Raw genomic sequence first — 12,054 nt, 5'->3', positions numbered from 1 at the left:
CTATAATTATGTTATTTCACAAATGTTATATAAAAATTGTTATATATGTATTTCTTTGAAATTGACATTTTTATATTGTTTTCACTGAGTATCATTTCCTTTAGGTACATGCAAGTTGTTGCATGTATCAGTAGTTTTTTTTAATGCTGAGTAGTGGTTCATGGTGTGAATGTAGCACAATTTAACCATTCACCCATTAAAATGCATACTGGATAGTTTCCAGTTTTTGACTATTATGAGTAAAGCTGCTATGGACATTAGTATACAAGTTTTGTAAGTCTTATTTTATTTTTCTATGATATATCCCTGAAATATAGTTGCTGGTTACTATGAGAAGTCTTCATTAATGTTAAAAGTAACCAAGCTTTTTTTCACAGTGACTGTACTATTTCACATTTCCACCAGCAACATGTGATTGATTTAGTTTCTACATGTCCTCACCAATATTTGGTGTTATTACTTTAAAAAGCAAAGTTTAGCCATTCTGGCAGGTGTGTTATTTATAGTCCACCTTTTGGGAAAAAAAGTATATATTTAATGAAGGATAAATTGTGACTTGGTATTGTTATTTGTAAAAAAATTTTTTTCCTTTCCTTTTGATTGGGTCTATAATTTTTTATTTTATAGCTCAATGCAAAAATTTTATGTAAAGGGGATATAATTTGCAAAAAAAAATCATATTTTTCATCAAGATTATTATTTCAGTATTTCACCAAATCTCTTGATGAAAGTTTTTTTCTCTGTAATTATACCATAACTATAAACTAATCAGCATATGGTGACAAATTTTCTTGAGCATTACAATATGGTCAAAATTTTGATTTTATTTGGATGGTCTTTATTTTTGTCCTATATTAGAAAATAGAAAAATGAATTGCATTTGAATCTGTAAATAATTAATTCCATATTCAGATTAGTTCATATTTAAATAAAACTTTTTTTTTCAGTGAAGTTTTGAGTTGTCAAAGTCAGGGAGATAATTTACTGATGTTCTAGTGCTTTATTATAGAATATTAAGCTTGTGACAAATGCCAAAAATTAGCCAGTGCAGACATCTGTTTGAGTCATCCATCATTTATGTCAGATGCAGATACCTACCTGCTACTTCAGGTGTTTGCATATAATTAAAATGTAATATAATTTCAAAAGAGATTGTAACAATGGCTTGGGGGGTACAAAGTTTTGAAAAATGGAACAAGAATGGCAGAAAGTATTGAGTTAATTTTGTAGTGAACATATTATATAGCAAGACTGGTCGAGATAAAAACAAAGAAAAAGACCTATTACCAATATCAGTAATAAAAATGAGATATGGGCCGGGCGCGGTGGCTCAAGCCTGTAATCCCAGCACTTTGGGAGGCCGAGATGGGAGGATCACGAGGTCAGGAGATCGAGACCATCCTGGCTAACACGGTGAAACCCCATCTCTACTAAAAAATACAAAAAACTAGCCGGGCGAGGTGGTGGGCGCCTGTGGTCCCAGCTACTCGGGAGGCTGAGGCAGGAGAATGGCGGGAACCCGGGAGGCGGAGCTTGCAGTGAGCTGAGATCGCGCCACTGCACTCCAGCCTGGGCGGCAGAGCCAGACTCAGTCTCAAAAAAAAAAAAAAAAAAAAACAAAAAAACAAAAAAAACAAAACAAAACAAAACAAATGAGATATGATGGCAAATTCTATATATGTTTTAAAAACTGTGGAATATTATAGAACACTTTATGACAATGAATTTGGCACCTTACGTAAAATGGACAAATCCCTCAAAAAGATGGCTTACCAAAAGTAAAACAAGAAAAGGCAAATCTTAGTAGCTGTATATCAATGAAATAAATTGAATTTTTAATTTAAAACATTTTCAGAAAGAAAACCCCAAACCTAGATGGTTTGGGTTATTGGTGAGTGCTGGCAAACTTTTAAAGAAGAAATAAAACTATTTCTACACAAATACTCTAAGAAAATAAAAGAGAAATCATTTTAAAGCTTTCTAAGACACCATCAAAACCAGAGGAACAAAATAAATTTATATATATATATATATATATGTATATACCCACTTTCCCATGAATGCAGTTGAAAGAAAATCTATAACAAAATATAGCAGATTTATTTTAGTGATGTATTAAAAAGTAATTCATCATGACCAAGTGAGGTTTGTTTCATAAATGAAAGATTGTTTTAAGATACAAAAGCAGCGAATATGGGATACTACATATCAATAGATGAAGAACTCATATGGTTATCTTAATTAAGGCAAAAATAATTTGTCAAAATTTACCACAATAATTCAAAATAACTACCACACTGAACTAGGAATATAAAGTAACGTATCTAAACTAATAAAGGGATCTATGAAAAAATTGCCCAACTAACGTTGTACATAGGGGAACATTGACTACTTTTCAAGTAACACTGAGACATAAATGAAGATGTTTGCCTTTAGCATATCTAGTCAATATTTTTGTGGATGTCTTAACCAGTAAAATAAGTCAAGAGAAAGATATAAAAGTAAACAATTATACAAATGAAAATTAAATTATCATTATTAACTGATGACATGATTATGTAAGTGGAGGTCCTCCAGAATCTTAGAAAGATACAAAACTTGATTTAGCATCTTTGTGGGCAGAAGCCTATATTAAAAATCAGTTATATTCCACATAATAGCAAAATATAATTGAAACCTGTAACTAAGAAAAGAATTTGCAGTCATACCCCAAACACACATTAATCGGAGATAAATTTAACAAAAGTTGTGTTAAGACCAATACAATGAAATCTCTGAAGCACTGTTGAGATAAATTAAAGGCATGAAATAAATAAAAAGATACACCAAGTTTATAGACTGGAAAACTCAATTGGTTAGATGTTAGTGTTCCCCAAATAGATCAATAAAATCAACGTAATTCAATTTTAAATCCTAGTAGGCTGTTTTTTTTTTTGTAGTGGAAATTGTCAAGCTGATTTCAAAATATATGTGGAAATCAAAGAACCTAGAATAGGTGAAACAATCTTGAGAAAGAACACAAAAAGCAAAATGGTTGGGGTTAAGAACCACTGAGATGGAAATTTATTATCATGGTTATAAAAATTTTGGATCTAGTTTTAAGTGCTTCAAAATGGATTTATTTTGAAAAATATATGAAGATAACTAAAGCAATACAAAAAATGAGAGCTTGAGAAAGAGGTAAATACAAGTTCAGGGTTAAATAATATGAAGTTCCCAACATATTTGTGTATTTATGTTCATATACAGAGATAGATGAATGGAAATATAGCAGTAGTTTTTATTCATAATTGGTGTGCCATTTGGAATTTTTTGCAATCTGTAGAAACTTACGCTGGATAAGAGGCAAAAGAAAAGTAATATTGGCAGCCACAGGAGCTCAAAGAAACAATGGGGTGCTTGGCAATGAAATGGAAAAGGACAAGAATGAAAATAGTTCTGAAAACCAGGAACCAAAGTCCATGACTACGGCAGTATTTACAGCCTGGGCATAATGCCTTTGATGGAATTGGATGACATGCCTACTTTTTTAGTCTCTTTGTGCCTCTCCTCAAGACTAAAACTCAAGGGAGGTGGAAACTAAGCAGATGCTGAATTTTTTTCAAAGATAGTGGCAGTATTTTTTTTTTCCTCTCTACGCATACCCTTTGCAGTAGGGTTTTGTTGCCCCTTCCATCAAAAAGTAAGGTTTATCTCTACTCTTGAATCAGCATGGACTTAGGTTTGAGACTTTCTTTGGCCAATGAGGCATTAGCAAATGTGAACTAGAGAGAGGCTCCAGTAGCACTTGTGCATTGGACTCTTCTTTTTTTTTTTTTTTTTTTTTTTTTTTGGCTACGGTTGGAAATCTGAGCTACAGTATGAACAAGTTGCAGCTAGTATTTTGGAGAGATTACTTATAAGCAAACCAAAGTGCTCCATCTGATAGCTTGCCTTTTGCTAGAATGTCAGTTAGACCATATTAGACCACCTCCTTATAACTGACAGATCACTGCAGTGCAGGACCAAATTCAAGAACAACTGATCATGTAAACCTGATTCACACTGCTAATCCAGAGAATCATGAGCGAATTAAACTGTTTTTCAAAGCCACTAAATAGAGAGAATATTTGATGTGCAGCAATGGATATCTGAAACAAACAAACAACAAAAAAGTTGTGTTAAGGAGAAAATTAAAACATGTAGCATTGGCTCTGGACTTAACATTGTCCTTAATATTACAGAAGCATATACAACAAATCAGTTATAGTCTTGACTATAGTCAACAAATCACTGTAGTCTATAGTGTTGTGATAATCATAGTAATAAAAGAGAGAATATATTGAGTCCTCTCAGTGTGCTAACATTGACTTTATGCACTTTTTTAGTAGATAAGTATATTATTGTTCTCATTTAATAAATGAAGAAACTGAAGCACAGTTTAGTAACTTGGCCAGGGTCATAAAACCATAAGTGACAGAGTTACAATATGCACTCAAGATAGTCTCTTTCTAAAATCTATATTTAAATATTTGGGAATAATACATGTCTTTTCACATCAACACATATTGATTCTTATAATATCACATTACAATTAAATAGGAGAGATTATATGAACACATGAAGAGCTTAAGGTCATTATCCTCTTTTACATAATAAGGTTTGTTGTTGTTGTTGTTGTTGTTGTTTTTAAGACAGATCTTACTCTGTCACCCAGGCTAGAGTGAAGTGGTGCGATCTCAGCTCACTGCAACATCCACCTCCTCGCTCAGGTGATTTTTGTGCCTCAGCCAACCAAGTAGCTGGGACTAAAGGTGCTTTTTTGTAGTTTTTGGTAGAGATGGGGTTTCACCATGTTGGCCAGGCTGGTCTCGAACTCCTGGCATCAAGTGATCTGCCCATCTCAGCCTTCCAGTGCTAGGATTATAAGTGTGAGCCACTGAGCCCAACCAAGTCATATTTACACAGTATCTATTACTTCCTACATGAAAGATGAGCATATTTTCACACTTTTATTTCTTTTTCTCCTCTCATTTCAATTTTTGCTTTTATTTTTATAATTTAATTCATAATTGTCCCCTGCACATAATTTCTATAAAATGTAAACCATATCTCCTTGTTTAAATTAATGTTCACTTCTATTCTTTAACACGGCTCCTCTTTACTAAGATCTTTTACTTTGTTTTCTCTCTTTGGCTAAATTTTATGATTATTTAGTCTTTCCCTCCATTCCCCACTCCTTCATCCCACAGGACTCATCATTTCTCTCATGCATAGGAATATTTGCCTGTGGCTTTTATAATCGGAATACAAATTAATTGGGTATAAAATTGGAAATCACGTATTTTTCTCTTAGTTTTATTGAAATTAATGAATATTATGAGAAGTGTTTTAATTTCATGTATTAATGAATATTATGAGAAGTGTTTTAATTTCATCTTTCTAATTCTGCTTGAAATCCCTCAGAATTCTTTATCTTAGTAATTTCTCAGTGTTTATTCTTCTATATTGTTATTATTATTTGCAAATACAAGTCTTCAAGCAAAACTTCTGCTTTTCTTTTAGTATTTTGTGTTTTATTAATTGTATTATTGTGTTTGGCTATACCAATTAGAAGTTTGTTGGATTACCTTTAGCTGACTTCAGTTTCCATTAGCTTTCTTCTAAATTACTTTAAGATATTTGTACCTTTTCATTTCTTTTTTGTGAACATTCTTTACATCTGTCCTCCATGTCTCAGATATAGTTTCAGTAGTATTTATTCTAGTTTCTGTTGTTTCTTTTTCTATTTTATTTTATTTTATTTATTTTTTTTTTATTTTGAGACGCAGTCCTGCTCTGTCACCCAGGCTGGAATGCAGTGGCGTGATCTCGGCAACCTCTGCCTGCAACTTCTGCCTCCGTGGTTCAAATGATTCTCCTGCCCCAGCCTCCTAAGTATCTGGGATTACAGGTGCCCGCCACCACACCCAGCTAATTTTTGTATTTTTTTAGTGGAGAGGGAGTTTCACCATATTGGCCAGTCTGGCCTCGAACTCCTGGCCTTAAGTGATCCACCCACCTAGTGCTCCCAAAGTGCTGGGTTTACAGGCATGAGCCACCACACCCGGCCTTCAGTTGCTTCTAATGTGATTTTTAGTCCCCTGATGAATTCTCCCATTTCTGGTGTTCATCCACTTACCTTTTTCTTTCAGTTAATCTTTTAGTTCACTTCCATGAAATTTATTTTAAATAAATGTTTTCTTTGTAACTCTGAAGCATATTGTTTCCCGGTGTATATTTATATTCTGTATATGTCTTTTGCTTATGTTTCTTCCTCTGTCCACTATCACCTCTCTCTCTCCATTTCCATACACATATTTTTCATTATTTGAAACTACTCATTTTGAATAAGAAAAGTTCTATATTAGAATATTTTTTGACATGGAAAGTAGTGCCGTACAAATGGAGTGAACTGGGGAACTCCACATTTTTCATTTAGATTTATTCTCTGAAAGAGAGGTTGGCAAATGTTTTCAGTGAAGAGTTAGTAAATATTTTAGGCTTTACAGTCCATAACAATAACTCTGTTGTTGTAGCACAAAATCAGCCATAGCAATATGTAAATCTATGGGCAGGGATATGTGCCAATACAATCTTTTTTACAAAATACAGATGGTGCGTTGTATTTGGCCCATGAGCAATATTTTATGGGCATGGATACGTGCCAATACAATCTTTTTTTACAAAATATAGATGGTGGGTTTCATTTGGCCCATGAGCAATATTTTGTTGACTCCTCCTCTATTGTACAGTTGTAGACAGGAGGCTCTTACCAAATAATGATGAGGACATGTATTACAACTCTTCGGTGCAGAGGAAGTGCAGTGAATGATAGTTTGTTCCTCAGTTGATTCTCTGTCACAAAAATGGATGCTGCTAAGTTGGCAGAGGCTGTGCTGTTACTTGATACTGATTCCACCACTGTCCATTTGACTTATCAAGCACTGATACTTTATCACTCTATCTCTCTTCTTGGACAATTCTGTTCATTTCTTCTTCTATTCCCAGATGTAACAATTATAACACATTTTTGGCAATTGCCAACCTCTCTTATGATTTTCTTTTTTGTCTATGTTTATAGACTACATTTATGGACTAAGGTTTTAGGCGGGCTTTTAGAATTTATAAAAATGGTTATCCTTCAAGAAAGTTTCTCTTAAAAATTTGAAATTGATCTGGCTTCTAAATTGTTGTCACTATACTTAGTTTTAATAAATCTGTTCAGAAACTAAATTTATTTATTTACTTTTGGCTGTATGAAACCTGTGCACAAGAAGTGAATTCTTATGTTCAGTGGGTGCATGGTCTTGGAGTAAAAATACAAACAAACTGGGTGCGGTGGCTCACGCTTGTAATTGTAGCACTTTGGGAGGCTGAGGCGGGTGGATCACGAGGTCAGGAGTTCAAGACCGGCCTGGCCAAGATGGTGAAACCTCATCTTTACTAAAAATACAAAAATTAGCCGGGCATGGGGACAGGCGCCTATAATCCCAGCTATTCAGGAGACTGAGGCAGAGAATTGCTTGAACCCGGGAGGTGGAGGTTGCAGTGAGCCGAGATCGCACCACTGCAGTCTAGCCTGGGCAATAGAGTGAGTGAGATTCCATCTCAAAAAAAAAAAAAAAAAAAAGAAAACATCTAATAGTGCTCAATACTTGTTTAGTTATATGATCTTATTCTTTAAACCTTTCAGTTCATTCATTCAACAGATGAGTTTAAACACTGATAATATGGGGGTAAGATAAACAATGTCATTCTCAAGGCAATGACTTATTTTCTCCCAGACTTACATGTTATTGTGAATACTTTAATATTAATTACAATTCTTCCCCTATCTTCCTACAGCCACCCCAGAAAGACCAAGAAGTGGGAGAGGGTAAACAAAATAGTAAGAAAAGAGAGCTTAAATAATTTTATTTATAATATCATTAAGGATTCATTATTTTTTTTTGCTCATATTAGAAGGGGAGCTCTTAATGCATGCAAATACTCACTTCAACTCCCTTTTTTAATAAGTATTTTATTATATAAAGTTTGGCTAGAGTTATTATACAATATCTATAGTATATGAGTATATTCAAAGTGTTTATGATATAATATTACATTTAAAATTTGTTTACATTAGATACTGATTTTTTAAAATAGAAAATATGACCTTTAGTTAGTCTGATCAGAATTTTTAAGTGTAAACTTTGCCAAAGGATATCTTATCTAAATTGGTGAGGATTATTCACTTGGTGTGTAAAAAACATGCAGTAGTTGCCAGAGGTATTACCTTTTATTTTGATTTTTCTTTGTGTATTATTTTGTTCAAAGAATAGAAATGTATAGAAGAGATATACTATTTTCCATAATAATTTGGGGGAGATTCATGGTTAACACTATTTAAATTTTTTTCTTTTTAAAATGTTGAGTGTTTTTACTATGATAGTATCTAAGCTTGGATATCCTCCTTACTTTTCTGTCTGTATGGAAAAAGCAAAAGGAGTAAGAAACCAAAGTTTATTGTGGGAACTGAGGTTAAGAGAGGCATAACTATCAGCTTTTACACAATTAATAAGTTGTAGTGCTAGGACACAACTCCAAATTTATCAGACTAAATCCATGCTCTTATCCATATATCACTTGCTACTATGCCAACACATTGTATCTTCAGATAATTTAATAAATGTAAATCTTTTTTTCTGGATAATTCATGTCTTACAAATCACAATTTTTTATAGATCCTGTTGTTTTCTTCCAGCAAATACTGTCTAGAAATTTGTTTATTTCAGTTTTTCAATGGCTATATTTATTAATGTATTTAACTAATAATTACTGAGCTGTAGGGGAAAATAATATAAATTAAACAGATAAAATGTCAAACCTCATGAATTATTTCCATATCAAAACCTTGTTGGCCTCTGTGAAATATTCACTGTGATCACTTCTCGGCCTTTTTGCTAAGATCAAGTGTACTATCTGTTCTTATCAGTTTAATCACTGTGGGAAGTTTTACACCTATTCTAGAGATGTGTCTATCAGTCAAAATATTTTGGGAATGCACCTCTTTCACAATTTTCTAAACAATTTTCTCTTAATCTTCACCAAATCCTAAATGAGAAGTGTTTGCTCTTAGGGTGTATATTTTAATTTTAGAAACAACTAAACATCATCCAACCTAAAGGCAACAAATTAGTTACATAGTAAGTTAAGTAATTTTTTTCCATTGGGTTACCCAACACTTTGTCTTGCTCCTTAAGATTGTAGATTGAAATATGATAGCTGTTTTCTTTGACTTTGAATGTCAATCTAATAGCAACTCTCTTAAGAAATTATATTTTATTCCATAAATGAAGGGCAGAATTATTGGGCTACCATTTCATAAGCTTCCTGATCCAGATTTGAAGATAAGTGCTCATATTTTCAGTCACATTTTAACAAGGTGTCGCTGATTTGTAGACATGTCTTGTATACTTACTCGGTCTGTGTCTGAATGGGGAAAAGGATAGGAGATGTAACATACAAATAAAAAAAGGAAAAAAAAAATCCCAAAGTGATTACAGTGTTTTTCTTGAGCTGTTAAGAGACTGATCACATATATAATGTACATTGACCATTTCTCATCTCATTTATACTTTTCCTTATGTTTGAGTATGACCTCACTCCATTTGTGCTCAACTCTAATTTTATCCAACATTCTTGATTTTTCCTGTTGTAATAATGTTGGATCATTTAAATTCTGCACTATAGTATTGTTATTTGATGTCCCTTTCTCTCTGTTAAATATAATATCCTTAAAAACATGCTTTGTACGTTTCATTGATTATTATATCCCATAAAGCCCCATCACAATAAATATCAAACGGGTTGGGTGCAATGGCTTATGCAATATAATCCCAGCACTTTGGGAGGCCAGGGTAGGATCCCTTGAACCCAGAAGTTCAAGACCTGCCTGGACAACATAGTGAGACTTAATCTCTACAAAAAGGAAAAACAAAATTAGCTGGGTGTGGTGGTATACACCTTTAGTCCCAGCTACTTGTGGGACTGAGGCAAGAGTATCTATGGGAGAGGTACAGGCTGCAGTGAGTCCTGATTTTGCCACAGCACTCCAGCCTGGGTGACAGAGTGGGAGCCTGTCTCCAAAAATAAAATAAAATAAAATAAACTAGGTTAAATTTTTAAGAAGAACAATTAATATCAAATGAGTGAATGACAAACATTTGAACAGAAGAGATTATATTTAAGACAAATTTACAGAGTTGGTTTGCAATTGTGTATGTAATTCTATAAGGAAAAAAATCAAGGATATATAAGAAAAGATCTGCTTTAGTCAGGGAGGAAAAAATAAAGAATTAAGAAAAACAGTCCTAAAAGTTTAGTTACTAATGAACAGAATATTCATTATGCATTGGAGTATATCTGAGATTTTTGCAAGAAGGAGGATGTTAGCTAAGAAAATTATATTTGAAGCTCATACGTGCTTTACAATTCTCATACTTATGGGAATATTAAGCTCTGAAATGCTAAAGACAATTACATATCTTATACTCTGTAGAAAGGGTTTCTATCATAAAAATAAAAAAGAATAATTCTGTATTTTAAATATTTTCCATCATTAAATATAATCACATTTCAACTTATAATTTTACAGGTACCTACAGAATACTGGACATACGGATTCAGAATCCATAAGGCTTTATCACCTTGAATCAAGGATTTATTTGATATCATCCTCGGTCTTCCTATCAAGTAACATTGTTTTGAAAAACAGAATTAACACATTTGCCATAGGGAGTTGGTTTTTTTTTTTTTTTTTTTTTAATACTTCCCATACTTTCCAATGCCTAAAAATAGCAAGGTGGTAAAAAGAGAATTAGATGATGATGTTACTGAGTCTGTCAAAGACCTTCTTTCCAATGAAGACTCAGCTGATGATGCTTTTAAGACAAGTGAACTAATTGTTGATAGCCCGGAAGAGAAAGATACAGATGTTGAAGAAGGATCTGAAGTCGAAGATGAAAGACCAGCTTGGAACAGTAAGCTACAATACATCCTGGCCCAAGTTGGATTTTCTGTAGGTTTAGGAAATGTGTGGCGATTTCCATACCTATGTCAGAAGAATGGGGGCGGTAAGTAATTTTTTTAAGTGATAAATTACTGTAGTGAATTGCAATTGGGTTTCTCAAATAGCTCGTATTATTGCTGTGTCTCATTATTTTTGAAACTTTCAATTTCATTGTAAAGCTAGAGAAACCCACTTCTTTGTGGGAAGTGAGCCCAGATATGTTTTCGGATTAGGTTTCCATAGGAGCAGATGGGCTTGCTGTGAATACTCTGGGATCGCTTAAGGGTAACACATTCTCAACTTCTTTCTCTGGAAGCTTATTAAACATCTCTGAATTACTGAATGAAACTTTTCTAACAAATATTGCATCATTTGTGCCTGTCAGTTATTCCCTTTGAAGAATAATCTAAAGCTTCTGATATATGACAATACTGGTGAAGGAAAATAGAGAATTTTCTCTCCATGATTTATTAACTCTTAATTTTAAGTTGCCTCACTCTTCAAAAAATAAAAAATGATATGTAATTTAGAATAATTATGATCTTCAAATGCTGACAAGAACATTTAAATCCCAGTAGAAGGAATGTAAACAGATAATATAATGCTAGACATTCTTCATCCTTAGGCATTTTATGTATTTCCTTTCCAGTTCCATGGTATTTTGGAACAATGTTCAGTTTCAAAGACAACTTTAAAGAAATTAGCAACCTTAATTTTGAACAAAATTATCTGCAACATCATTGCTATTCTTGCTATTAATATCTGTGTTTGTACTTATAAAGGCTTATTTAGCAAAAATTATCTTAGAAGTCTAGGGAAAAAACTTTACAAAAGAGAAAATTGTTTATGTATGATGCTAGTTCCATAGTATACCAAAATCAAACTGAATTTAATCTAACATTGGATTGAAATGTTATTATATATATATGAAATATTATTATTTATGTACATGTACATGCTGTTAAAATAAATGTGGCTGAAAC

The 12,054-nt window shown here is 33.0% G+C and overlaps 1 protein-coding gene and 1 pseudogene across 1 annotated transcript in view; both read left to right on the top strand.

The window, feature by feature from the left end:
• SLC6A15 (solute carrier family 6 member 15) overlaps positions 1–12,054 on the top strand; it is a 52,682-nt gene that overhangs the window by 9,695 nt on the left and 30,933 nt on the right. Inside the window, exon 2 of the mRNA XM_015152362.3 lies at positions 10,658–11,135. Coding sequence (XP_015007848.2) covers positions 10,847–11,135 — 289 coding nt within the window. The 5' untranslated portion in view covers positions 10,658–10,846. The remainder of the gene's footprint in view (positions 1–10,657; positions 11,136–12,054) is intronic.
• On the top strand, positions 8,944–9,092 carry LOC114671237 (U2 spliceosomal RNA; annotated as a pseudogene).

The sequence above is a fragment of the Macaca mulatta genome, chromosome 11 (genome assembly GCF_049350105.2).
Source record: "Macaca mulatta isolate MMU2019108-1 chromosome 11, T2T-MMU8v2.0, whole genome shotgun sequence".
NCBI lineage: Eukaryota > Metazoa > Chordata > Mammalia > Primates > Cercopithecidae > Macaca > Macaca mulatta.
This window is presented reverse-complemented; position numbering and strand designations above follow the sequence as displayed.